This window comes from Trichoderma atroviride, chromosome 6, assembly GCF_020647795.1.
Source record: "Trichoderma atroviride chromosome 6, complete sequence".
Lineage (NCBI taxonomy): Eukaryota > Fungi > Ascomycota > Sordariomycetes > Hypocreales > Hypocreaceae > Trichoderma > Trichoderma atroviride.
The window spans coordinates 165,517-193,001 of NC_089405.1; the positions used below are offsets into that span (position 1 = coordinate 165,517).

The 27,485-nt window shown below is 47.1% G+C and overlaps 9 protein-coding genes across 10 annotated transcripts; 4 read left to right on the forward strand and 5 right to left on the reverse strand.

Annotated features, from left to right (window-relative positions):
• Positions 1–41: 41 nt before the first annotated feature.
• TrAtP1_010653 (uncharacterized protein) lies at positions 42–2,189 on the reverse strand. Its single transcript, XM_014092122.2, has 3 exons — positions 1,916–2,189; positions 526–1,849; positions 42–466 (listed from the first exon to the last, which is right to left on the reverse strand). Exons 1-3 carry the CDS (start codon positions 2,078–2,080, stop codon positions 207–209), a joined length of 1,749 nt encoding a protein of 582 aa, XP_013947597.1. The 5' UTR covers positions 2,081–2,189; the 3' UTR covers positions 42–206.
• A 1,022-nt stretch (positions 2,190–3,211) lies between these two features.
• Positions 3,212–5,509, reverse strand: TrAtP1_010654 (uncharacterized protein). Its single transcript, XM_014092123.2, has 2 exons — positions 4,671–5,509; positions 3,212–4,612 (listed from the first exon to the last, which is right to left on the reverse strand). The coding sequence occupies exons 1-2, from the start codon at positions 4,941–4,943 to the stop codon at positions 3,398–3,400; spliced, it is 1,488 nt and encodes a 495-aa protein (XP_013947598.1). The 5' UTR covers positions 4,944–5,509; the 3' UTR covers positions 3,212–3,397.
• Positions 5,510–6,309: 800 nt separating this feature from the next.
• Positions 6,310–8,488, forward strand: TrAtP1_010655 (uncharacterized protein). Of its 2 annotated transcripts, XM_014092124.2 has the most exons (5): positions 6,310–6,909; positions 6,964–7,189; positions 7,261–7,297; positions 7,348–7,415; positions 7,491–8,488. In XM_014092124.2, the coding sequence occupies exons 2-5, from the start codon at positions 7,022–7,024 to the stop codon at positions 8,328–8,330; spliced, it is 1,113 nt and encodes a 370-aa protein (XP_013947599.1). In that variant the 5' UTR covers positions 6,310–6,909; positions 6,964–7,021; the 3' UTR covers positions 8,331–8,488. The 2 variants fall into 2 exon arrangements, with proteins under 2 accessions (XP_013947599.1, XP_065970898.1); XM_066114801.1 differs by having other exon boundaries at positions 6,964–7,297.
• A 1,318-nt stretch (positions 8,489–9,806) lies between these two features.
• TrAtP1_010656 (uncharacterized protein) lies at positions 9,807–11,426 on the reverse strand (the record flags this gene model as incomplete). The annotated part of the gene is made up of 1 exon (XM_066114802.1): positions 9,807–11,426. The coding sequence occupies one exon, from the start codon at positions 11,424–11,426 to the stop codon at positions 9,807–9,809; it is 1,620 nt and encodes a 539-aa protein (XP_065970899.1).
• Positions 11,427–11,717: 291 nt separating this feature from the next.
• Positions 11,718–13,112, forward strand: TrAtP1_010657 (uncharacterized protein). Its single transcript, XM_014092126.2, has one exon. The coding sequence runs from the start codon at positions 11,806–11,808 to the stop codon at positions 12,625–12,627; it is 822 nt and encodes a 273-aa protein (XP_013947601.1). The 5' UTR covers positions 11,718–11,805; the 3' UTR covers positions 12,628–13,112.
• A 151-nt stretch (positions 13,113–13,263) lies between these two features.
• TrAtP1_010658 (uncharacterized protein) lies at positions 13,264–14,549 on the reverse strand (the record flags this gene model as incomplete). Its single annotated transcript, XM_014092127.2, has 1 exon — positions 13,264–14,549. The coding sequence occupies exon 1, from the start codon at positions 14,359–14,361 to the stop codon at positions 13,264–13,266; it is 1,098 nt and encodes a 365-aa protein (XP_013947602.1). The 5' UTR covers positions 14,362–14,549.
• A 2,281-nt stretch (positions 14,550–16,830) lies between these two features.
• On the forward strand, positions 16,831–17,880 carry TrAtP1_010659 (uncharacterized protein). Its single transcript, XM_014092128.2, has 2 exons — positions 16,831–17,170; positions 17,242–17,880. Exons 1-2 carry the CDS (start codon positions 16,890–16,892, stop codon positions 17,810–17,812), a joined length of 852 nt encoding a protein of 283 aa, XP_013947603.1. The 5' UTR covers positions 16,831–16,889; the 3' UTR covers positions 17,813–17,880.
• A 70-nt stretch (positions 17,881–17,950) lies between these two features.
• Positions 17,951–21,515, reverse strand: TrAtP1_010660 (uncharacterized protein). Its single transcript, XM_014092129.2, has 6 exons — positions 21,024–21,515; positions 19,968–20,971; positions 19,128–19,897; positions 18,592–19,073; positions 18,182–18,534; positions 17,951–18,128 (listed from the first exon to the last, which is right to left on the reverse strand). Exons 2-6 carry the CDS (start codon positions 20,723–20,725, stop codon positions 18,035–18,037), a joined length of 2,457 nt encoding a protein of 818 aa, XP_013947604.2. The 5' UTR covers positions 20,726–20,971; positions 21,024–21,515; the 3' UTR covers positions 17,951–18,034.
• A 2,309-nt stretch (positions 21,516–23,824) lies between these two features.
• Positions 23,825–27,470, forward strand: TrAtP1_010661 (uncharacterized protein; the record flags this gene model as incomplete). Its single annotated transcript, XM_014092130.2, has 3 exons — positions 23,825–23,891; positions 23,949–24,437; positions 24,496–27,470. 3 exons carry the CDS (start codon positions 23,825–23,827, stop codon positions 24,978–24,980), a joined length of 1,041 nt encoding a protein of 346 aa, XP_013947605.1. The 3' UTR covers positions 24,981–27,470.
• Positions 27,471–27,485: the final 15 nt, after the last annotated feature.

A 27,485-nucleotide genomic window follows, 5' to 3' on the forward strand; every position in this document is an offset into this window, starting at 1 on the left:
GCTTGAATATACTTGCAGCAGAAACAGACTGCTCACTGACGATTAAGGGGAAGCCATGTATATAAGCGTACTATTCTAAAGCGTCTAGTAGAAGCGACAACGCGCCGAAACTATGCCAAGCCTCTTCAAAGACTAATCCATATGATTACTATACAAGGCATCTTTCATTGCTTTGATTCCCTTGTTATTTGAGGCAGCATCTAAATCTAGCAGTCTGGGACAACTTTGCAATCTACAACAGTTGTCTTCCCAGCCTTCACATTAGCTACTGCATCTCGAAGAATATCTTCGAGATTGTTTGCGTTGGTCACTTTCAGGGCGCAAATATCGCCTGCGCCAGCCGCTGCTGCTATACCAGCATAGTCAGGGGTTGGTTTAAATGAGATATTCATGTCTTCGTTCGTTGCTTGTGCGGCTTCGCCATCGGGACGAACCAACATGTACGATTTTCTCGGAGCATTCCATCCTGTGGAAATCAGTTTTTGCGTATCCAAAAGTATAAGAAGCCCCACGGGAAACGCTCACCATCATTATTCAGAACAATTGTCAAAATGGGAATATTGTACCGCTTGGATATCCAATACACGCTTGAAGGCATGGAAAAGAGGTAAGTTCCATCACCCACAATTTGGCACACAAATTGCCCTTCTCCTTCAGTATCAGTGGCCAGTTTGATACCCAAAGCACCGCCGCCGGACCAACCAAGACCACCGCCTCCACAATTGATCCATGAGCCTGGTATTGTTGGTCTCACATTATCGTGAATAAAGCCGGTGTTGGTCACTGCCTCTACAGCCCATATTGTGTCTACTGGGCAAACAGATCGAAGCACCTTACTCAGATGGCCCGTACCGAAACTACCATCAGCGAACGGTTGTGCCGCTTTAGCGATGTGCTCAATCTTGGCGGCGTAAGAGCTGCGACGAGTTTCTTCTGCTGTGGCCTGATCTTTAGTCGCGAGAATCCCGGCTGCTTCTCCTGTCTTGAGATTTTGTATGATTTGCTCAATGGAATTAAGTCCGTCCGCCAGATACCGAGCATTGGATGGAATGTAGTGTAATGGCATCCGTTGTTTCAAGGGGTCGGCATCAATGTGATAGATTTTTGCATCCGGACTGGGCTTGCACCGCGTTGGGATCCATGGAACATCGCAGTCTAGAACCAGTATAACGTCGGCTTCCGGAATAGACTCATCAGCTCCTTGCTTTACTCCTAACCAGCCTGGATGGTCACCCGGGAAGCACACATCACTTGCCCCGGTGTCAAGCACACGTAGAGCCTTGATGGTATCTGCTAACTCGACTAAGGCTTCAGGAATGCCATGATTCCGCCCCGAGTAGCCTGTTACCACCAATGGTCTCTCGGCATTGACCAACGCCTGAGCAATGTTGCTTGCAGCCTTTGACGGAAGACCGCCTAATTCGACGTGATTCCAGTGTTCTTGCTGAATAGAGTAAGGGCTGATTTCTGCTTCCATTACCTCTCTAGCTGCGCAGAGATATACAGGGCCCTGTGGAGCAGTTTTAGAGAATTGCAATGCTCGGTTAACCATCTGCTTGACATTAAGACCGGTTTTAATCTCAGCTGTATACCGGCAATATTGGCCAAGAATGGCCTTTTGATCAGGGATATCTTGCAGCCAGTGGATAAACTCGGTGCGGGAGCCGAGCATCTCACCCTCCTGAGTAAAAGGAGACATTCCAGCAAAGATGAGAACAGGGGCATGGCCGCTTGAGGCATTGTGAACGGCCACGCCAAGGGCCTGTGTTCCAACATCGACATGGACAATAACACATTGTGGCTTTCCAGTCAATCGGGCGTAGCCATCTGCCATGGACATGGCCACCATCTGTCCACGTCAACCATCAGCAGTCATTTCACAAGAGGCTAGGCTCCATGTAGGGAAGGATGATACCTCGCTAGGGCACGTAATAATACGCGGGAAGTTTCCTTGGGACTCTCGCTGGCCCTTCACCATGGCTTCAATCATACCTGGATGATCCGACCCCAAGTTGACGAAACAGTGGGTGACCCCTGCATCCCATATTGCCTCGAAGAACGCCGAAGATGTCGAATACATATTGAACTCTGTTACGAACACTACAAACAAGTATGTTCTTACTGACAATCCGGACAACACGCAGCAGAGCGAGACTATAATTGTTTTGCTTCTCGGGGAAACTAGCCGGCAAAGAGCTTCTGCTCCGTCGTGCGCTGTGCCCCTGTTTAAAAGGATGCAACTACGGGGTCTCTGCCATCGCTAGGCCGCATAAACCGATCCTTCCAGCGGACGAGATCAAGCCCCATTTGATTAGCGAGTCGCTTCTCTGTCGTTCGTATGGAGTACCAATGCGAACCCTGGCTTTCTCCTGCAGCGTCGTATCGGGGAATAGCTGACAGTCGGGGTTCGACTGGCAACTCCTGACAGGTGACTACGAGGCAAGGAGAGACCCTAGCATGGCTCTCCGTAGTCTTAGTTGTTGCAGAGCTCATGGCTCCGCTGTGTGGATTTGCGTATTGACAAGTTTGCCTATACACGCGACATTTATAAATCTGTGGTTGGCCGTATCATCCGCTGCTCAAGGTTAGCCACGCCGTCTTTATCGAACGGCTCAGCCTGTGCCAATTCTCTCGCCCTAGTGAGGTAGCAGTGCTAAAACTAGCCGCAATTCCAAGTAGGTACATAAAAGCCGACGCGCGGGTTTGCCGATGCGCTTTTCGCCGGTTGTAGGCAACATCCGTGTAAATCATCCCGGCGTCTCTATACCAGCCTCTCATGCTACCTACCTATACATGCTCTGCTCAGCGTCTTTTTATCTGCATTTGTATCCTGTTCATACTACTAGCAGCGGCAACAGCATTGTAATTTTTTTGGTGCCGCGTACCTGGTAGATAATCCAGCTAATGGGCCCGCAAAAGCAACACCATTCCACTATGCCGTGATCCTGCATATGGTATCAATACCAGGCATTAGGTAGGTAGTATTGCATATCTACCACACACAGACGGGCCGACCGCAAATGGAAAGTCTTCAAATACTAGAAGTTTCTGGGTTGCGATACTGTCTATAGATGCTGCTTGCATACGAGTTGCCCGCCTTTAAGTCCCTACGTGCATGTAGCTTTTTGATCCATGAAGAATTCTATGCCAGATATAGCCATTTATATACATCACGATGCCTTGGTATTTCACATATGGAAGCAACAAGGATGCATAATTACTTATATATTGATATTACTCTATTTTTAGTATGCTTGCTCAATCTGAATGTTTCTTTGCCGCGAAATCGATAACATCAACGCGTTTAAGATGTGTATTACAATAGCTAGCCTAGGGTATAAGAAGGAGTCCAAAAGTCATGCAATGAAAAGGAGACGAACTGCACAATGATAGTCTCCTAAAGAGTAAACCGAAAGGTGGGATACGCATCACCCAGGTTGTTCTTCACATCCTCGGGAAGATTCAGTCTATCATTGCGCTCGCCGGCATCACGCTTCTTATTCTCACGCCACATGAGCACAAACATGAGAGTGGCCGAGATTAATCCAAACCACATGCAGGCAAGCGCAACACCATAGCCAGTCTTGTACGTAGGAGACTCGCTGATGAGGAAAATGTTGCTTCCAATGATGCCCGCAATGTTACCAATGGTGACTTGGATTGACGAGCCAAATGCACGTTTCCATTGGCCAGATAGATTGTTCTGCAGCCATGCAAGGGCCATGGGCGTGACCATGTAGGCGCCGCCAAAGACCAGGAAGACGGCACCGAACTTGTAGTCTCGAGACTTTCCAACTTGGCCAAGCAGCATTCCATATCCAATAGTTACCATGGCGGTTCCAAAGACAAAGAAGCCATAGCGGTGCTTGAGCCTATCTGAGGCCCAAGCACCAATGATCATCATGCCGGCAGCAAAAACGTAGACGGGGATAGTGCGGACTTGTGCCTCTTCAGCCGTCCAGTTGAACTCCAACAGAATGGTGGGGAGGAAGAAGGTTCCAGACAGACCAGGAACACCGACTCCCAAGTAAACAAAAGCTCCGAGCCAAATCTTATAATCTTTAAGAATTAGCTTAAGTGAAGCTTTATTGAGGACATCCATGCGGCATGATTCGTCGACATCAGCCGCAAGCCGACGGCGAAGTAGCTCTTTCTCTTCGGCATTGAGATATCTGGTCTGCTCCGGCCAGTCGATAATGAGAAACGCCGCAATTATGGCAATCGTTGAGGTAATGGCGCCTTCAATGATGAAGATCCAGCGCCAGGCTGCAAAGCCATGCTTGCCACCGAGATGAGCAATAGCATAGGCCAGCAGTCCACCAAAGGCACCGGCCACGACGGTGCTGCAGAAGAAGAAGGACATGCGCTTTTGGTACTCGTGTCGCTTATAATACTGCGATGTAACGTAGATGATGCCAGGGAGGAGGCCGGCTTCGAAAATACCGAGGAGGAATCGAAGACCAAGGAGGGCACCATAGGAATGGACAAATCCCATGCACATATTGATGATACCCCAGCAAAACATCAACGAAGACAGGTACAGGGAAGGCCGAAATCTTTTGATAAGCATGTTGGAAGGTACTTCCAGGAGAATGTAGGAGATGTAATAGATCTGTACGATGGTCAACTTCTGTAATAGTATAACGCGACTTCATTCGTAGCAGACTTACAAAGAGCGCGACGTTAAATCGATTTCCGACGAGGTCAAGTTCAGCGACCATTCCTTGGATACGAGCATTGCTGATATTGATACGGTCCAAAAAGGACATCATGTATATCACAAAGAAGGTAGGGAATATGATGAAGTCGAGTTTCCTCACCAGCCTGCTCTCGGCCTTGGGATCAATTGAGGCATCCGAGGAGTATTCGCTGCTTTTCTGGGGCGTCTGCGGCACGACTTGCTCGCCCGTCTCAACGGGCATCTTCTCATCGACTGTCGCCATGGTGTGAGCTTCGAAGTAACCCTATGGCAACGTGTCTGGTCCCAAAGTAGATGGCAATTGAGGTAAGAAAAGAACCAGGGGCAGAAGAAGTAAAGAGGGTAAAGAATCTGCAAAGAAACAGAGGAGTAGTTGTGTAAGAGCCCTAAATGGTCACGTTGTGTGACATTGGGCTCAGCAAGAATGCAAGTGAGGCATCTACAACGCAGACGCTACGAACGAGAAAAGGATGTATAAAAAGGAAACAAGACGGGTGATTAAGAACAGGCTCTGCTTGCAGATACGAATCGCAGGCCGGGGTAGTGCCTATTTAGCGAAGCTGTGCTTTCAGTCGGTCAATAAACGAGGCCCGTTGAGTAATGCAATGCAGCGGTTTGACATTAGCAACTGAATTCCGTCTTGCATACATGTAGCACTAATGGTAGTAGTACTGCCTAGGAGGTAGGGAGTGCCGAGACGGAGACCAAGAGTCCCGACGCAGACAAGCAGGCCAGAGCTAGGCCGCAGATTTGGCTGCTCCGTATCATCATGGCGAGAAGTCCAGAACAGATAGCATACAGTAGTCGATTATTGTCTTATTACGCAGGGGGAAAGCCCCGGCCAAGGGTCTTCCAGCCCCAATGGGGAGCAGTGAAAATGAAGAACCCGGGCTGCAGCTATGCGAACGTACGTACGCTGCTCCTACCTTTTCCCAATCAGCTAAAGGCTGGTGGGTTTCGGTGGAATTCATTGCAGATACCTAGTAGAGCATCCAAGCATGTCTCTGAAGCACAACCGATGTAACGTGGCGAGTTGAGTACATGTAAAGTAAGGAGGCATGGCCTGATTTGTTCTGCCGAGCCGGAGGATGCACTCGAAGGAGCATCGACAAGTAGATGTCATGGCAAGGCCGCCGAATGAAACCGAGCAACGAGCAGAAGGGTCGTCGTAAAGCGCAGCTAGAGAAAACTAGCCTTATAACAGGCTCTACCTGTGTGCCACACTTGGATCGGGTGCCATTTGCCTGTCAACTGGACTTGCCCGCTACTGACCCTCTTCACTGTCATAGTCTCGATGTAGGCCTGATCACATGCGATGCCCCAGATAGATCCATATGCTTAGTGTTGATCCCGGACGGCCCCGAACTGGTGGATCGCTGCCGAGTAACAAGTAGTTTTTGCATCGGCGGCCGTGAACCACTGGCACCGAACTGTTGCTACAATCGTCTCAAACACGCCCAAAATCGCTCAGCAGGGGGGGGTTGATCAGCTTCTGGACGAGGTAACATCAGGCCCTCGACGAGAAATTTTTTCGTGCAGGACCTTTGCATGATGTCCTGACGGCCAACAGTTCACAGACCTTAGAGCCAACAACATACATGCATCAGAGTGGATCGGACATGGGCGGAAGGCCGCTTTTCTTCAGCAATCTTATTTCTCACATGAATCGGCCAAGGTTTTCACTTGCACCCTTGCAATGCCACCGGAAGCGAGACGCGGACCAATAGGGTAAATGGCCAAGACGTTTGCGCGTACTCGCACTAGGCAAAGTCGATGCAGACAGCTTATTCGGAAGACCTGCCGATGGAATCGAAGACCTGTAGAAATGGCAGCACCAGGCAACGACGGGCACAATCCGCGAGTCCATCACAAGCTCTTGCAATCAAAAAGAAGCTGGGGCCCGTCAATGCAATCATGGTGGTGTCAAATACATACAGACTAAAGGTTGCCCCTGCGCTGGCTCCCACGAGGTTTGATGTTGTTTTGATGTGATCATCTTCTCATACCCATGTACGGCTGTCTGTAAGCAGCTGGTAGGCAGACGACCGTAGTATGAGAGCCCCAAGTACGAGAACGTAGGAAGGGTTTTCAGAGCCTTGTCCCTGCATTGGTTTGACGCTTTGTCCGTGGTGGCTATTCCGCAGCTGAGTTCGAGTGCAACCCTCTCCAAGCCAGTCTTGGAAAGCGGCACTTATTATTATTATAACGAGGCAAGAGTGGCCACTTTTCCTTGGCTTTGGAATTTAGTTTTGATGTTCCAACAGTTTTACATTACTGTCGATACATACTGGAGCTGTCAAGCCAGAACCGGCGGAGTCCATCATGGCCGGTCCACTACCTAATCCGAACGACAATGACTCTCGTCTGGTATACATACCTTCAATCATCTTCCTGGTTATAAGTCCTATTGTCGTTGCATTGCGAATATGGGCGCGGTTGAGGCAAGGTGGGAATATGGGGCCTGATGACTGGACTGCTATAGTGGCCTTGGTAATTTTCTACAGATCGAGCTTCTCGGCCCCTATTCATATACTAACGTTGAATGTCTTTCCTTCTTATAGATATTTGCACTTCTTACCAGCTCTTTCTTGATGACATGTGAGTAATTAAACCGCCAGCTAAATTCCACCATGATGCTAATAATGCAGGCTGCCATTATGGCATGGGTCGGCATTTTATGTACATAGAACACGAGAACCAGATCGAAACACTAAAGGTACGCTTTATGAAGAGCTTTTTCAATCCACATTCTATTTTGCGAGTGCCTGTCTGACAAAGATGATACGGATAGTTCCTGTACATGTCCCAAATCACCTATAAAGCGGCAATCAATCTCACTAAATGCTCCATTCTACTACTTTATCTGCGTCTATTTGAGATTGTTCGTTGGATGAGATGGACTTGCAGGGGCCTCCTCGCTTGTGTTATTATCTACTGCATATCCTCGATGACCGCAACCATCTTCCAATGCAACCCGGTTGCCAGAGCCTTCGACAAGGCCCGAACAGGAACCTGTATCAACCTTGCCACGTTTTGGTTCGCCAACGCCGGATTTTCGATCGCTACCGATGTTATTATTCTTCTGCTTCCAATGCCTCTAGTATATGGGCTAGAGGTACCTCGGGCTCAGAAACTGGCTCTAATGGCTGTATTCGCCATTGGTGTTTTCGTCGTCATTACCTCGTGTCTCCGAGTCACGACTCTCGATGTATTCGCTACCTCTACCGACAACACATACGATATTGCAAACGTGATGTGGACAATCATCGAACCCAACGTGGCTATCGTCTGCGCATGCCTACCAACTCTGCGGCAACTGGTTGTTAAATTGTTCCCAGCACTCGGAAGTAAAAACTCAGCCAACAGATACGGCACCCCTGGCTACGATTCGAATGGGTACGGCTCGAAGTCGAGGGGCTCGAGGGGTACGGGAAGAAGAAGCCAAGCACCACTTACAGATGAATGGGTGGAACCGGGTGCAAAGTCCAACGGTATCCACATGGCAACGATTCGGCGAAACAACTCGAATGCTGGAAGTGAAGACAGTATTCTAGCCGGAGGACAGAACAATGCGAATAATGGAATTAAAAGGACGGTGGAGTATAGTATCCAGTATTCTGAGAAGAAGTGACAAACATGATGGAGTTATTTTTGGCTTTCAAGCCATTTTCAAATTAATGTTAGCTGTATAGATCTCGTGCTTGAAGCAAATAAAATACGGAGAGGGAAGAAGCAAATACTGTATACATATTCCACAAGAATAAACAGAACTGTACAACACTAGTTTCAACGTAAATTCTGTGTACTAACAGTTTCTGACGTCTATAAATACGTATTACAATCTCTTTTTCTCTCCGCTTTCTATGAAGAATTCCCTATACATCTCAAGCAAAATGCCACACCATTGTCACAATACTCAAGATATCAAAGCCAATCAAATTATTCAATAGTAAATGCTTTCAATTTTCTTTTCGTGACTAAAAATGCTATTGGAGCTGAGAGGCTTCGAAGGCAAGGCAAGATCGCAAAGGTCCTCATCGAAAGCGCCACCTGCATTTACTATTATATTATCAACGAACGAGTAGCGTTTCCAAGGCACATCGGCAGGCAAATGTTACTCGATTACAATAGACAAAAGCAAGTGTTCTTTTAGAACTTACATAAAGGTGGAAGTATCTCTTGGTTTCTGAGCCGCTTTTTATAACGTAGTTGTAGAGAATTAGAAAGAGTGTTGTACAACACAAGTACTATATTTAAAGGCATTAGAGAGCTTCGGATAACCAACGAGTCAGCTCAAAATCCCCACTTTATATTCCATAAGACCAAAGAATAGTAAAGACTACTTTGTTATGAACCATTTGTTTAGCCTTAGCCAATTATTTGTTAAGTGCAACTGGGATACTTTGGGTGCAAAATTGTATCTCTCACGGGTAGGTTGCGGAACGGGCCGCGAACCAGACCCAGTTTGGCGCAAACAAGCATTAGCTTTTATTAGGCCGCGTGCTAAACCTAGATTTGTATTATTGCAAGTAGATTTTTCTTGGCAGCAATGATTCTGTATTAGTTCAATGCCGCTCAGAATTTCTTCAAACATAGAAGCTTGATAGTGCTATCTTTCTTTACATATTGTCTCACTCGCTTTATCAGCGGTAGTAATAAGGCCACATGGTTTATTTGACAGATCTTGTCGCGCTGTGAGGGAACCAGATTGACTTAGCCACTGCCGATATTCCTCAGGTACCTAGGTATATGTAATGCCTTCTTCTAAGATCGGAAACCTTCAAAGGCAAAAGATTGGAGGCCTATTGGCTTATTGCCCGTTCGCATGAGGCCAAACTGCGTAGTCTACATCATTACCAGCAGTGATTGCGTGGCCTGTGAAGCGCGTGGCTTGACTTACTAAATAAAAACTTGGTATCATTCTCATATAGTGCAGTCGACTCTGTCAAGAAACGGTAGCCATTGGTTGAATGATAGCTTGAAGCTACCAAAAACAATAAACCTGCACGTCTCCGTCGCCGAGTTGAGGTTGGCATGCTGTTTTTCGACTGGCAATGTTGATAGCCAAGTCTCTGGGAAGAATAATTGCCTGAAGTTCCTCTTCTGTTCAGTCATTCGCATCGGGTGAGAGTACTCTGGCTCTCCTGGTCTGAGTAGAAGGGTTCTGCGCCTGCTCTCTTCGCTTTCGCTTTCTATCGTCCGCGATTGATTGCTCATGTGCCAGGACAGGCGCCCATGCTTCATGTACAAGTGCTTCTTCGGCGCTTGGTCGGTCCTTGGGATCCCATGCCAGCATTTGGCGTAAAAGAGTTGCAAACAGGGCTGGTAAAAAGCCCCTTTCACACTGGCTATCCAACGTCTTCTGCAGAGTGTGATAAGACTCCTTGGTGATTCTGATACCGCTTGGTGGCCGCACGAAAGCAAACAGCCATGAAGCAGCAAGTGACCAGATATCAGCTTTGAACTGATCCAAATTCTCCTTGGATTTCCAAACTTCTGGCGCAACGCATACACTGGCACTCGGCTTCTTGCCAAGCGGTTGTATTGAGAGAGAAATGGCCGCCTTTTTCGGCAGTGAGTTGACACCTGGCAGCGGTTCGCCTTTCGTGTCAGCTAGTATCAACAGCTTTTCAGGTGAAATATTCCCATGGGTAACAGCTTGCTGATGTATCTCGGATAGCCCTGTCAGAGTCTGAAAGAGATAAAGTAGGCGGGTATTGATATCGATCTTGGCCCATGGCATGTTGTGGAAATCGTGCTCGGCAAGGGGTACGGAGTAGAATGTATGGAGACAGCGGTCCGTGGCTTCGCTCTGCCTACTAAAGAGGCATGGAGATGGTGACTTGTGCTCGCACCAGATATCAATCACACCCAGGACACCTTTATGCAGCCTACTCTTATACTGGCAGGCAATCTGTAGCCGGCGTCGCATGTGTTGTCGCCCTTTAGCTCTGGTCTCTAATTTTTTAACAGCAACCGGCCAGCCCGTGTAGATGTCAACGCCGGATACTATAGACGAATTTGGAATCTTTTGATGCAGCCATACATTCCAGGAAGTCTCAGAATGTGACGTGGGTATAAAGCTGAGCAGCTGAGAAGGACGAAGGCCACTGTAATAACAGTCGAGATTCTCGTCAAGCTGCGAGTTCAAGCTCTTGCGACTTTGGTCACTGGCGACAAATTCGAAAACAAAACGGTATCGGCCGAAGCGAAGATAGTTCCGTTGTCGCCGCAAAACGCACGTATTCCTCCTTGGTGATGCATCCAAGACTAAGTCGCCATCGTCCACGTCGCCCTGTTCGTAGACAATAGGCCGGCTAGAGTGCGTCTTGAGCAGTAGGACGCGTGATCGCGGATGGATATGGATGGTGGCGTGAATGTCTTTGATGAATCGGCGGACTGCCGTCGAGCTGGGCGTTCTGCCAGGCGGACAAAGAAGAATATCGGGCTTGCAGTGGCACAGTCCTTTCTCAACCAGTGCTGGAGATGGACCGGCACCGATGCGCCATCTAAAGCGGCCGGAGTCGAAGCTGTCGCACGAAGAGGGCACCGACAGCTGATAGCCAATTGCGTTTTCGTCGCTCTTGAGGGCGGGCGGCGATACTTTGCATTCGATGGTTTCTAGTAGGTGAATCGCAGCTTCATTATCCGCAGAGAAGACGGCAAGCTGGATGTCGCCGGCTTCCTCAGTTGGTTCGCCATCGGGAGCTGCTTCTGCGAGTGTCATGAGAATGGCTGGCGAAGAGCAGTGGCTATAGCGGGCGATGGGCGCTGGAAACAGCGGTTGTCGGGCATGAAGAAGGCAGATAGAGGACTAGAAATGAGTTAACCAAGTAGTTTTGCCAATGCGCATCTGCTTGTGAGCTCACATGGATTTGTTTTTATTCCCTGATGCGACAACTTCAATTGATTCTCTACCTGGTCGCGACTTGCGCTGATGCACATCGCAGGTCACGTGATGCGGTTGCGCGCCTCACTTCACAGCATCGTCAGCCGCTTTGCAGCAGTTCAGCAGACGATTGAATCCACCAACCGCCAGACACTCCACGACGGTCGCCGACGCCTCTCTCAGACATAATCCGGGCATAAATTGGCCGTTTAACGCGATGACGAAGCGAAAATCCGACACTGGCCCGGTTTTGCCGCGCAAAAGGGCCAGGCTAACGCAGCTTGACGATGCGTCCAACCCTCAGACTTGCCATGTCTTCCTCGCGCCGCCACAGCCACTGTCGCCAGTGATGCCTCCACGACTCGAGAAACGCAAGAGGAATAGATCCAAGGAGTTGCAGACCGACTCAGACGAAGAGCCAGGCGCAAAGCGGGCCAGGACGGACCACAACTCAGGCACCATAACCAGACGCTCTCGAAGCTCGTCTCCAGAGCTGTGGCCAAGCATAGGATATGAACCAGAACAAGAAAGGAAGCCAAACCTGTGGGCAGAGGCGTTTCACAGGGCGTGGATAGACGCAGAATCAGTGTGCAGCTGCCAGCCACAGACTGTGCATCGAAATCCGCTACCAAGCCCGGTGCCTTCAGATAGAGACACCAGCGAGCCCGATGTGGACGAATATGCAGCCATCAACGACACTCCTCTACCGCAGCATTCTACTTCAATACCACAACCGTCGCCATCCCCGAATTCGCAGCAAACGACTCTGCATGGCCCGTCTCCGCTCAGAAGGAAACGTCGAAGCTCTCGTCGGCAGTCTGCAATCCCTTCCCCAGCATCATCCCAAGGAAAAGATTCTCAGCGGCAGCCACGGCAGAAGAGAAATAGCCGTCGCACAGATCAGCGGCAAGAAGATAATGACCTACCTCTCATCGATACCATTTTACACTCGAGACGGTCTTCTAGACGGAGTCCTGGATGCGAACTGTGGTATTTAAACGACAATGGCATTGCGTGCGCAGTTACAAACAACAGGTGAACATTGCATAGGGAATCCAACATCCGAGTACCAGTTGGCTAGAAGGCATACCCGTTAACCTGGCAGGGCTGGGGGCAGCGGGCAGTCTTTCAGCATATAAAACTGGTGGCACGTCATAGTATACACCTGGCGCTTGATATGGTCGTTAATCTGACAGGGTCGGAGGCAGCGGCGTAATCAAGCTGGAGGTCGTTTACCACGATGAGCTGGTTCCTGAATCATGGTCGTTATCCTGGCAGGGCTGGGTGCAGCGGCGAAGATTTGGATGGCTCGGATGTTGGATTCTCACGATTATTGGAATTGCAAGCATAGGGAGCCGGCGTTATTTTCATCTCGCGATTTGTCTTTGTAGTAGCTAGTCCTTTCTTTATAGATACCCCGGCATGGTTTTACGCTGCTCGCCACAGCGCAATATATACCCACCTTTATCATGGCCTATTCACCCGCTTCATCGACATTTTTTGATAGCAATTCCTGATATGTAGCACGCCCTTGGCAATGCTCTTGGCGATATATCTCTAATGGATCAATCAAGAGTCACGCAGACACAATCATCGTGACGCGGCAGAATAGATGAATCAGTTGTTTTCACTGTCAATTTTCTATAAATCGTATAATAGCTTTCCAATGTCTACCCTAATTCTTCAACGCCAGATACTCCTTGCTGAATGGATAATCAATAAGACCATCTGGAGCCCCCACTTTGTAAAATGAGCTGCGGTCATATGGATTCAACTCAAGGCCTTTCTGGATACGGAATGGCAGATCAGGGTTGGCGACATATCGCCTTCCAAAGGCAACCACAATATCCTTGTCCTTGTGCTCCTCCACCAACGCCAGCGCCGTCTCTGGCAGATAACCACCAGTTGCAATGATCACTTTATCCCAGAGCGCCCACGCCCAGTCAAGCTTCTCGGTCCCATCTGTGTAGTCGATGCCCGAAACGCGAGACTCGATCAAGTTCAGGTAGCCAAGACCAACATCCTTGAGGCGGCGAATGAGGTCGGTGAATTGTGGGATTGGGTTTTCCATGCGCATGCCCTGGAAGTCAGACCACGGGCTCAGCTTGATTCCGACACGTTCTGCTCCAATGGCGTCGGAGACGGCTTGGGCAACTTCTATTACTAGTCGGTTTCTGTTTTCGATGCTACCGCCGTACTCATCTGTTCGCTGGTTGCTCACATCTTGGATAAACTGGTCAAGAAGATAGCCGTTGGCAGCGTATAGCTCGACGCCGTCAAAGCCAGCTCGGATAGCGTTCTTGGCGGCTCGGACGTAGTCGTTGATGGTGCTCTTTATATCCTCTATGGTCATTTCTTCAGGTACCGCACCGCCTTCGAAACCAATGGCACTGGGTGCTTTGATTGTGAATCCTTCTTCTTCAGCCTCTGCTGGCTGGGCCGTTCTTCCGAAAGCCATAAGCTGAAGATACATGGAGTTGCCCTTGTTGTGGATTGCGTCCACGATAGGCTTCCATCCCTGTACATGCTCTTCGCCCCAAATAGCCGAAGTGTAGCCCATGCCACCGTGGTGTTTAGCTACTGCCGCCGATTCAGCAATAATGAGGCCACCTGGCATGGAAGCGCGTTGAAGGTAATATTCTTTCATCAGATCTGTTGCAACATGATTCTTGTCGGCGCGAAGTCGTGTGAGAGCGGATAGTACAACTCGATGGCTAAGCTCTACCTTGCCGAACTTTAAGGGTGTGAAGAGGAGAGAGTCTGTGGAAGCCATTGTTTGATGTCTAATAGGCTAGTGTGAATATTATATCCAAGTATAGATATGTTTGATGAAGGGAAACGATTTGTGTATAAGTTCGAGATGCTTGAGTCTATTGATGGAGAGTAATCTTGGATAGTCAGGGGACTTGTGATTGTCAGGGATAGAAGTAATAGATGTCCAATTGAGTTGATGGTTTGTTGTTTATTGTTGATACTATTGGAAGCTTGGAAAAAAAAAAGAATCTTGGAAGAATATCCGCCACGTATATATACATCTCTGGACAACACTTTCAGCAAGGAAGTCAAGCGATTCTAGAAGCAGCCACTAATTGAATCGGAACAAACGGGAATAAACCTATAATCTCATAATACAGCTTTATAAGGAAGAGCGAATATTTTTACAAGAGCTCTCCTTAAAAGAGTTAGTAATGAGGCCTTCAGTTCGCAAGATTCCATTGTTAAATTAACATGTTTAAAAAGAGGTCATCTACATTACGCGTGATTCCAGCATTAGCAGGCCTCGCTAAAAGTTCCGAGAGGCCATTCCAAAATAGGAAAAATTGTTGCGGACTGCTTGTCCATACCAAGTTAGCTCTCTTGATTTTTGGGCACGGTCTGTCCTAGGAGCGCTGGCGTTTTCGTTTTTCCCACTCTCTTGCGAGGACGGAACAATGTCCAAGTGAAAATTAAGCTTCAATGGTTTGATAAGCATTATATAAGATATCATCGCTAAGCTAGATATGGGGACAACGAATGCCAACATTTCTACTCAATTTGGAAAACGCCACTACGTCATACCGATCAGCACCCACTTCTTGTCTTAAAACGCCCGAATAGTTGACAGTTCAGCCGTGTATCGGTGGCATGGAGGTCCCGATAACATAATTGCTAGATACATACGAAGAAATGCGATTATGGTGGAGATTGAGTTTTGCTATTGCGATTTGCTATTCGCTATGTAGTACCCAGCACTTGTTAGATAGTACACTGCTATGAGACAATCAGACCACATAAGCACTTGACGAAAAGCCTCTTATATTTTCAATAGAACTTCCGTATCCTTGCTTCTTGCGCCAACATTGTTCCTGGTAAACTGAATCTCAGCTCGTTAGATTCATTTTGAACAGGTTGGCGACTGTAAACTCCATACGTTACCGGAAAGAGGATCTTTAAGACTGCTTGTCATAAGATCTTGGTCCTTGTTTGCATTACGCACTGGTCTTCTCAATACACTACACAGTCCTATTATTGCAGTGACTATTAAACTTGAACAATCGCTGTGGCAAGGGTTGTTGATGACTCCATTAGCACGGTCTCGCCGTTGGGAAGAAAATAGTGCTGGCCGAGACGTGGGCCCGCTTGTTGACGACTACACTCCAAGGGTTACTCGCCCGAGATCAATGGTTGCTTGTAGCTTGCCTCGCTTAGTTCTTATCGCAAGATTTATCTGTCACTTATCACTTATTAAGAACTAGTATGCAAGGCGAATCTACGCTGAAGTTCTTGCGACAAGGTTCACAGATAGTACGAGATTGGGAGTGCGAATACCCAAGATCTTTAAGAACAGTTACATACTTCCAGGTACTATACAATCTATAGATTTGTCTAAAGCACTACAGATTGTTGAAGCCAGGAACAGTTGAGCTTCTTGTGCCGAGCCCATAATAGTCATTGGACACTTGGGATTCATGGTTATATCTGGTTCATTTGGTATCATCGGATCAACACGACAGAACAAAAGCATTAATTGACGTGCCTGTATAACAAAATATATGAGATAAGAAGTCAGGTCTCTATCAGTGGAATACCCAGTTAGTTGATGACGGGGCTGTTGGAGGTAACCCAGTAGCTTCTACCTCGAGGCTCAATCCTTACATATCATCGGGATATCTAGCTAATCAACAAGAATGTCAACTTGATGGCGGGTTTCTGGAATGCTTTGATATATAAAATGTTTCATAGTATTAGCATACACAGCAATGCGCGATCTATCATCGCGTACAAGACTCTCAAAGTTCGTACTTTGGTTCATTCTCGATACCCAGGTGCAGTAAATACACATTGGCTCACCTATAAACTGGACACCGAGTACTAGGGATTATGATGTTCTCAATCTCACCTTGTAATAATTGAGTTTTACTAGCGGTTTTAGACCAACAAGTAATATCGCGATTGCAAAATGCTGTTGTTTTATACTATAGCCGGAAGCTTCGTGGGCAATATGAACAGCTTGATAAATTCATCCTCGAAGTTAGGCCAATTTCTTTCTCTAAGCAACTCGTTGAAGGACTACCTAGGTATTCAAGACATGTCAAGAGTGAATAGAGCGGACATATCGGATCTTAACGGACTATCACAACAGTCGCTAGATACAAAGACCTGCCAATCCCACTGAATCGGGCTTAAGCCATAATTCCGGCGATCCATTTCAGGTCAGGCCATGGCGAAGCTCTGCAGGTTATATACAAATGACTTACCCGTCGTTTATTCATTATTCCATTCTCGCTACTGTACAAACCAATTACCATTTAAAAACGAGATATGACTGTCTTCTTGATAACTGGCGCGAGCTCTGGCCTAGGCCGCCAGCTAAGTCTCGATGCTCTACGGCAGGGCCACAAAGTCTTCGGCACAACTCGTAGCTCAAATAGAGCTAGAGAATCTAGCCCAGATTTCGAAAGCTTAGGAGGCGTTTGGTGTGAACTGAACATTTCTAGCGCATCGTGCGAAAACTTGATCCGCGATATCGCTGAGAAAGAGAATGTGGATGTTTTGGTTAACTCGGCTGGGTATGCACTCTTGGGTCCTGTGGAGCAGATTAGGTTTGTGACATTCTTTTTCCTGGATAAGATATCTTAAAAAGAGAAATTAACACTGATATCATCGGTTGCAGCGATATAGAGGCTCATGCCCAGATGGAAACCAATTTCCACGGGACATTGCGGGCTATTCGAGGCGTTCTCCCGACATTCCGCTCTCGCCAATACGGTATCATCGTTAACATCACTAGTGGAGCAGGATTCATTGGGCTCGCTAGCCGAGGATTATACGCCGGCAGCAAGTTCGCGGTAGAGGGGCTTTCAGAGGCACTCGCGAATGAAGTCGCCCCGTTCAACATACGAATAATCATCGCCGAGCCGGGTGCATTTCGAACCAATTTTATGGACACTCTGGTTTTCCCAGAATCAGGACTAGGCCCGTACGAAGGTACTCCGACTGCGAAAATGGTTGAAGTGACGGAAGATATGAAGCGGCGTAAGTTTGGAGACGTCGCCAAGGCTTCAGAGGTGCTTCTCAACGTCATCCTCGGTACGGGCCCTGCAGCTTCTGAGGATGTCAAAAAGTGTTTGCGAGTACCTATGGGCCAAGACTGTTGGCCTCTGGCCAAGAAAGAAGCAGAGGCATGGTTGAAAGAATTGGCCACGATAGAGACCATCTCAATGAGCATTGGAAAAGAAGAATAGAGTTACATATGTGATGATTACATAGCCACCAAAGACGCAGAGCAATGACAGGAGAGCATGTTGTAGGACACATATTACTCTTAATAAGTGAACTCCATTATTTTCAGTGAGATGCTCAATTTGTCGCGACGGTTTCTTTTTCGTCCAACACCTCTCAACCAAAGTCGACATTATAGCTAAATAGTAGAGTAAATACTTACCAGGCAAGTAAGCAGCTTATTCCTACCAGCACAAGTATCCAGGCTTGAATACAGCCAGTGTCATCACATCGCGCGGACCTCCTTTTGGTTTCTTCGACATCTGCTTGTCTTTTGATCTATTTTCATGTTAGCCATGCCACAGACAGGAATGCCCGAAGATTATACATACAGCTGCGAGATTTCCATTCGGTCAGCATCAGTGAGCAGTTTCCTGTGATGTAGCCCAGGCTTCATCGATTGAACAATATCTCGGCAAATCTCCCAAACTCGATATGGCTGTTTCTCCTGTAAAGAGCCCTTATAATCTGTACCAAAGGCAAATAGAGGCCAGTGGAGCAGTTTATTCGATGGAAAGCGAGCACTTTGCGTATAACTTGGCATGAGATATTCCAGATATCCATGTAGCTGGTTTTCGATGATGATGTCGTGAGAGGTTTTTCCGGCAATGTCCTCATAGAACAGGACATGAGGCGCTTTCTCGATAAATGGACGAATGAGATGTTCCCGCGAGAAGATTGAGACCTAGTAAGAATTGTTATTAGCCAACAGAGAAACTTGATAGAAGAAGGGGAAGCGTACAGTGTGGAGAGGTGTGAAGCCTCTGCCGTCCCACATCTCCATCGGCTTTGTTGTAGAAGCCTCCAACAGATCGATGGATACTGCGCTTGGCGCATACTTGACAGTGGAAGATACCCAACGCGCAAGAGGTGTCAGCCCCCCGGGGCTTTCAATACAACGCTCCTCTTGAAGCTTTTCAAGTACTGGCTTTTCCACCAGGCGGAAAAAAGAAGAGAGTTTTCCAAGTTCATAAGGATAATTCCCAGTGGGCGAGACTAGGAAAAGGTGAAGCATATTTCGCCCAAATGTATCGGTGGCGAAGGGGTTAGCCTTTGCTTCAAGAAGAATACGTATACTCTCGACCTGCTGGCACAATGCTGCTGTCAGCAAGGGCGTCCATCCGTCTATAGATTTGACCTCGAGAAGTTCCGGACGAGCTGAGAGGACAAGTCTGACTAGTTCTGGTTTACCAGACAAGATGGCACAATGCAAGACAAGATTTTCTGACAGACAATGGTTATTGATGGTCATCAAATAATGAAGCGGCAGAAACTTACCTTCTTTATTGACCCATTCCTTCACGGCGCTCATAAAATCGGCTCGGGCTTGTTCGGGGCCGAGTTTGTTGGTTGAAAAGTCGTTGTGTGCAGCAAAATGCTTGTATGCTGCCATTAATTTGGATTTATCAAGGAAGCTCCGCACCATAGTTATGTTGCCAGACCAGGCGGCTCGAAGAAGAGGAGACAAATGGCGAATTCTGTCAACCTGCTTTCTGCCTTTCAATTTTCCTTGAACCATGGTATGCTGAAATGGAGCACCGGTTGCTTTAACCCGCTCTATGACACTCGCAGGCCAATCTCCCCATTCCATCATATGATAAACGGAGCGAGGACTATTTTTGACATCGTCTTCGTCAAGTCCAAACGAGTAGTGCATTTCAGCCGCAAACTGGAACATCTCCTCGTCTTTTTTATGTTCTGCAAAATTGATAGCTCCACTGTCGCGAACAATCGCTCTCGCCGATTTCGTTGACTTGACTTGAGCTGAAACACCCTTGATGCTTTCAATGGAGTGTTGATCGTCGGCTAAAGCACTCGATAGATCGTTTGCATCATTATCCACGAAATCAGCCTGCTGAACTGCCGAGATTTGAACTATAGTGCGAGCCAGGTCATAATTTCGCGATTCCACAGCAGCGTGGTAAGGGCCTTTCGAGTAGCCAGTGCACTCCGATATCGAAATAGGGGGAAACTTGAGGTCGATGCCCCATCTGCCCAATGTAAGTGCTTTTACCAGCGCAACATCATTGTTTCTGCAAGCGGCTAGTCTAAATCAAAAGAGAAAACGTGTATTAGTATCGCACTTTACCAAATTCCAGGGCAAATTAGGAAACTTACAATAGCGTCTGTCCATCTTCCTCTGTTTCCAGCTTGTTGACGTCGATTTCATCAGTAGATATATGTGAAGGTGGTAAGACCTCAGCTGGTGCCTTAGGACTAGGAGCATGTAATTGAACTCTTTTATGAGGTCGAGGTTCCACAGCGGCTTCAACGTTCAGCCCGTCAGTTACCTTGGCTCCCAAAGAGACTAATTTTGCTTCTGCTTCTTCATACAGCTTGATCATCTGCATAACTGCATTTTCCTTTCCATCCCGTTGGTTAGTCTCCTCCGGCGTCCCTACCAGTTCCTGAGGGACGGTCTCATCTTCTTTATGCCAGCCACGCAGCTCTGCAAGTTTGACACTTACTAGGTCCAAGACACTGCGGGAATCGCGAGACCAAATCAGGCTACGAGCCTGGTGATCAGTGAAACGAGAATTGGGATCTACTCCGCGATTCAACAATTCCGTCACCATCCGCGGCATTTCAAAATGAGCAGCACACAAAATTGGCTGCCAGAAATCCTCTTCGGCGGCTTCCAAAGCAGTCTTTCCAAAATTATAAAATGAACCCTTTTTGTGAGCATCTAAGGAAGAGTCGAATTCTATTTTTGGAGGTGCCCCATATGAAAGAAGCTTGAATGCCGTATCCTCAAGGCGACTCTCGATTGCAGAAGTCAGAGCGTTTTGGAATCTCATCGATTCCCCCCCATGTATATTTCCCGATCGCATGGGCGAAGGCTTCTGAGTCGAGTTCCGCAAAGATATCCAGTACATCTTCGTCTCTCTGCAAAATTAGAAGAAGCACCGTCTTTGATACTGTACCTGTTGATGGGCTGAGCAAGCTGGCACCACGTTGAATTAGGATCTTCAAGAGAGAACGACAGGTATCGCGTGGATGCTGAAGAGCTGCTTCAAGAACATCGGCGGTTCGAGTTCCTTTTTGGATGTCTTCTTTGCCAACAATTATGTTGACATCAGCATGGTAGGTATCTAGCAGAACTTCCACAACTTCTGGATGTGCTATTTCTCGTGTAAGCTCCCATTGAACATGATGGATCAATCTCCGACTTACCTAGAGCAACAGCAATGTAGAGTGGTGAAATTCGGTGCTTCTGCGTCAGGCAATCCACGTGTACAGTGCGATCTTTCGTTTTATCATCAGCGGTGACATTGCCCTGAGTAGCTAGCTTCTTTGCCTCGAGAGGTTTCATGACCGCGTGCAAAACATCTACATCGCCTCTCTTAGCAGCGAGATGCACTACCGCTTCGCCTTGTGCAGTCCATGCATCCAAACTAGCGCCATTGTCGATCAGATGTTGGCAAATCTCTGCCGACGCTGCAATAATTGCCAGATGCAGTGCAGTTCGACCAACAGGATCTCGAGCTTCAAGGTCCACTTCCTTTGATGCGAGACTTTGTCTGAGACTAGGGATGTCTGCAGAAACAATGGCCTCAAAGATGTTAGATTGAACCGGGCGTGAGTCTTCCTCTGCCATTGTGATATTGCTGCTTCAAAGCAATGTTTAATAGAACGAGAAAAAAGAGTTTGTGTGGTCTGATCACGGATGAAAGCTGGGAGAAAGTGAACGCGACTTTATAGTGACTAAGTGTAAGTCAGCACTCACTAGCGCATGGCTGCCTAGCAAAAGGTCCATTGACTAAGCTGAAGAGAATGCTTCAATTTCTCGTTTGATTGTTATAGCTATCTCATTCCACGGGCGAAAAGCCCCCTGAGTTCAAGTCAAGTGGTTCGCTGCCTGCGAATATATTGACATGCAGCCAAGAGTTGGCTGTAGCTTTGCACTTACACCAATGCCCTGCATGCAGATCAGCCAAGTGGCGCTCTCTTGGCACCCGCTAACACCAGCGTTGATCTCATTCATCCGTACAAGTTCGTTGCTTCGTATGAGCGAGACTTTACTTGAACTCGTGGGATCTTTCTATGTGGGCATATATAGACAAAATTGAGCTATGACCAGATCTGCAGTTCTGTAGTCTTAGAGCTTAATGATCCTTCCATTAGCCACAGCGGCAGGGCCCCAAAAGAGGATTGCGAATAATCTTCCTTCGAGAGCCCCACTGAACAAAACAGTCTGGCGCAGATACTGACTGCAACTCGCTATTCAACTGATGCAGAACTTCCTGTATCTAAACAAGAGCGAATGAAACTTAGACTTGTTGGACAAGAGTTGGTATCTACGAAGCAGATTCTTACCCATATCAGCACGTCTCAGAACTAAATCTGCAGATCCATCAGCCTTCAATAGTGACGCCACGCCTTTCTAATCACTTTGGCCTGAGTCTAACTGCCTGCATCTACGCCTCAGATGTATATATATGGATAGAAAGAAGGAAAGAAAAGGAAAGAAAAAGAGAAGGAAATTGTAATTTTATCTTCATTTCAGCTGTAACTACCTAGTGACTGTCATACCCGCGCGAACGCATAAGGCATTCGAAAGACTCTCAAGAATGAGGGGCGAAGACCCTCCCATAGAGGGAAAGACTCTTGCATACTCATGTGGGGTTAAACGCCTCAAAGGACCATGAAGGAGAAGAATTGATCTTTTGGGCACTTCAAAATGTATGGGGAGTCAAAGATCAGATTCCCTCAGTTATTCGTCACCTTGTTTCATGTTCGACACTGCTTCACTCTGTAGCTTCTTGTGTCGCAACGATTTCTTCCCCCGCCTCATATCGCTAGTCGCTAGATCTGTTAGGCGCTGAGGGTTGAAACACTGACCATATCAACTGCGTCAACACCATTACTCTAAGCTGCTTGGATAGGCTTAATCGTGGAGAGCTTCTCAATTCATTCTAGGCTCATGAATGACTAAAATGAATCATAAATGCATTTTTGACTGAGCGCAAAATTGAACACCTAAGCAATGCATTACAGAGGGCCGATAAACTGTGGGCGCGTTAGTAGTTGTAATGCATACGCCTAGGAGCCTTAGCGATGATATGATCGCTTTTGATGAGCATCAGCTACATAATACACGAACTCAGTCATATCAGCCTTCCATCGGCAAACATTCTAGGCTCGCGGCTGCTTCCAAAGTTTAGCTAGGATGGCATTTAAATCTTTCCGCGTTCGTCGCTACCGGAGTCCGCTTAATCGCGCTCATAGGTTGCTACATGATTTCATCGCTTATCCCATCGACAATAATAAGGGTGACAAACTGTCCACCAAGAAAAGTTGAGTATCTATACCTTTTGAAACGCGCATTTCAGTAACTACTATCATTTACGATGTATATCTCACTTAAGGTCAGAAAATATTGCATAAGCAATTGCCGGTACTTTACACAAGCCAACACCATGTGTTGCATGTAGCTACAATCTTTTGCCTCCTGGTTATATAACAATACAGGCAGAACAGTCTGCATAATGATACTGAAGTGAAACTGCTTTATTGTACACCTTCTTAGCTCATAGTTACTCTATTAATAATATTTCATTTCGCTTTGAGCTGAGTCCAGAGCATTAGTAATTCTCTCCGTTGAGAAAGGGGATTGCCCTTGGTCTTGTTACCAGATGCTGTTGCAGCAAGTAGCACTAGACACAAAAGCAGAGAATACTTTAAACGTAAGGCCAATGAGGATATATAATGATCACTAATCAAGAGACGTAAATGACAAGATTAATAATCTTTATATCGAGATTTAGGGACTGTAGCACATAGGATCACTAAACATTCTGCTTGGCATTTATCGAGATCTTCATTATGATTTATAAAACAACAGTGTTCTTTTAGCAATGGATACGTATCAGATGAGACATTAAATAAATTAGTATAAAAGACAGCCCGTTTCAAGAATTGACTGAGGAATGTCATTAATATTTAGAAATTAATCTTGATTTCAGTTGTTCAAAATGTCAGACTTGAGAGAGATCTTAGTCATTGGTGGAACGGGTGCCCAGGGCACTCCAGTTGTGAAAGGTGAGTAAGTATGATGTGTCTGAGATTAAGGGTACGCTAATAATTGGAATAATTCAGCACTCTCTGAGAGTGAACGCTACCGCGTGAGAGTATTGACTCGAAACTCCAAGTCGCGACGAAGCCTAGAACTAGCCGCTTTGCCGAATGTTACGCTCGTCGAAGGTAGTCAAGACAACTTGGAGGATCTTCGAAGAGCGTTTGAAGGCGTATACGGAGCTTGGGTTAACCTGGATGGGTTCACTCTTGGCGAGAAGAACGAAGGCTTCTACGGCGTCAGGGCCTATGAGATAGCTAGACACCACGGTGTAAAGCACTACGTTTGGGCCAATACAGATTATGCGCTTCGCAAGTCGGGCTGGGATGAGAAATATCATTGGGGTCATAACGACGCCAAAGGTCGTATCGGCGACCTAATACTCAGCCATGGCCAAGAAGGCATGAAGACGACCCTTTTTACTACTGGGCCATACATGAATATGCTCTTCGACGGCATGTACGTGCCAAAGGAGCAAGACGACGGATCCTTTGTCTGGGCAAATCCTGCCAGTATGTCCAGTTGATATTGCCATTCATCCTAGGTATCTCATTCTAACATACTCAATAGGCAATGGAAAGATACCATTGATAGCTCTCGAAGATGTGGGCGTCTACAATCTTTGGATCTTTGACAACCCACAGGAATCAGCTGGGTTTGATCTAGAGGTCGCCACTGACCAAGTCAGCATGGCCGACATTGCAGAAACATTCACCAAGATCACTGGCAAGAAAGGAGTCCACAAGAAGCTACCTCTCGATGAATACTTGGACCTTGCTGAGCCATACCCTAACGCATATGCGAACTGGGCAGCGGGCCCCAATGCCATTCGAGACAAGGATATGATGACTTGGCGAGAGAACTTTACGGCTTGGTGGCGGTTCTGGGGCGAGGGTAAGGGAGCGACCAGAGACATGGCATTGTTGGATAAGATTCATCCTCAAAGAATCAAGACATTGGAAGAATGGATGCGAATTGTAAACTATGATGGAAAACGGCGCTCGGTTATGAAAGGCCTCGAAGACTTGAGAGCTCAGAGCTCCGCAACTAACTAGTAAGTGCTGTTCGACGATTACAGAAAGGGCATTCTTAGGCTTGAGAAACATGAATGTCTTGGAAATAAATGAAACAATTCAACCAAAGGATACTAGTTAAATCGTGATAATTTTAACAAAAATCGTATCCCAAGTCCTTTGCTCGAATAAGCTGTAGAGATAGTCTAGCCCATGTAAGCTTAAATTTGCGGCTCGCACTTTAGCAAATATGATGATAGTACGGCACTTCTTGTCAAGCTATACCACTTTCCTTTATTACACACAATACTAAATCTTCTGATGCCAGTGCCAAAGAAGCATAGAGACCCATGGCAAAAATGACGGAGGGATCCAAGGTCGAATGGGAATTTGGCTCGGATAATGGCAATACCGATCAACAGTAAAGGATATTTCATAAAGGGTTTTATATTTGCTTTATAGCTTCTCATATACCCACGCCATGAGCCAGTTTATCCATGTACATATGTAGTAGATATTAACCTATGCTTATGCTCGTGACAATGTGGCCACTTGTACTACGGTATAGGCACTACAATCTTTTTCTTGTAGTATCTCTTCTCTGCAGCTGTTTTGGTGCTCCCCACCTGCCAGCTCATGCGTCAGCAGCTCTTCTTAGCTTATACGAGAGTAATTACCAGTACGGGCCGCTCTGAACTAACCCTTAACAAAAAGACAAGGCTGTTTGTACTAAACAAATGCCAATTCACCTTCCACCAGACTGCCTATTTTCTCCCATCAAGCCCCTTTCTCATGATCTGCCGGCACATTCTTTTGTCTGCTTATACGGAGTAGGCTCTGGGAGTCTCGGAAAGGCTCAGGCTCCTCATGGATTGTGTTCCCTGTACGCATGTGGGGGCTGTTGGTAGCACAATTGGCCCCGATGAATAGCGACCTGTAAAAGGCTGCCGCCTTATCCGAGATGCCGACACCCCCGCAGCAGGAACGTGATCGATACTGAGAGCTACGGTGGTTAACCGAACTCTGTTTGCCCAAACAGGCTGGTGGCAGTCAGATTGTCGGTAATCTCGTGTTTAGAAGAAACGGCCTCTGTAGGCTACGAGCGCTAAAATTAGCTGAGCTCGGTTCATTGTGCGATATGAAATGCGCAGATTTTGGCTTCAAAGTACCCTAGAAGCGGTTATATTTCTGGTAGAAAAATGAATATTGTATCTAATCACCATGTATGAAGGGTATTCTTCAGCATTCATGTCGAGCGAGTTGTAAAGTAGCTCTAAGTCAAATAGGCGGATGGTATATAGAAAATACATGTAGCTGGTGGGCAGCTCGCATGTAAACTTTGGAGAAAAGTATATTTTGTTAACTATGACAGGTATGGGAATTCGGTTATATTTTCCAGGGCAGCGGAGGGGGTTGGACCAAGCATTTATCAATTCATGACAGCTATGAACTCTGCTAGACGCTTGCTTTCAACTTTGATTAGCAGTTATTCTTTCTAGTTGGGCAGTGTTATAAATCATGTATACCGCTCTACTGTTATTCAGATACGGGAGAAGTGGCGTGAGCATTTTGCAAATTTCCTTTTTTGGGCAATCTTTAGCTCAGCTGGCAGTGCGGCGTGTTATTCCAATGTCCCCTAATCCTTTCGATGCCAATCGCGTAAAGCCTCGCAGGAGATGGTCTCGAGACATGCAAAAAGTTGCATGCACAGAGACCGATTTACCGTGCCTCCCAAGAAATCGACGGATCAGCGATCTATCGAGTGGCACATCGTAGCTTGCGCATCTAGCTCCATATTTCGCGTCCTAGCTCTGTCATGCTGCCCGCTACCCATCTCCAATGGCCAGGGGTGCATGTTGTTTCTTCTAATTTTGGCTCTTGGCTGTCCGTCTTGCCGTCATACTTGTACGTGTTGCTTCACTTTGCTGCGCCTCTTGGACCGTGGATTGGAGACTCGTATTCTGCCTGATATTTGGCATTGTGGCTTGTAGAGTCTAAAGACCTCGTTATGGTCGATTCCGTGGCAGACTGCTTCTTAACAAGTCTTGTTATTCTTCCTCTTTGTCTTGAAGAAACGTCCGCTCAGATCAATGCTTCAAGAATAGTGTACGGGTGCACGCTAGGATCCATGCGGAGTGAGGCATCGTTACGTCACGAAGCAACGGCGTGCATGGCTAAAGCGTCTCGTATGGAATGGAGCACTCCGTAGACGAGCAGATACTGGCAATGCTCTTCTCTCTCATCAACCCCATCAACCAAAGAGCAGAACGGCGTACTCCTAGTGGCACAACGACACCGAGTGTCGTATCTGCGGTTCGTATTCATGGGAACATCAGCTACACATTTGTAAATGCACCGCAAATCATGGTCCGTTTTGTTGACGTCCAGCCAACAACGCGTCAGCCCAACATTCTGGCTAAATGTGCTAGTGGCCAGTCTCCTCCACGGGTTGTGCATCTCTCCGATGTGGTCCCACAAGCGTCCTGTAGCATGTCGTGGTTTTCGCCGCCCGCCATAAATGCGACGCTGCCCCTGTCATCATGGCGG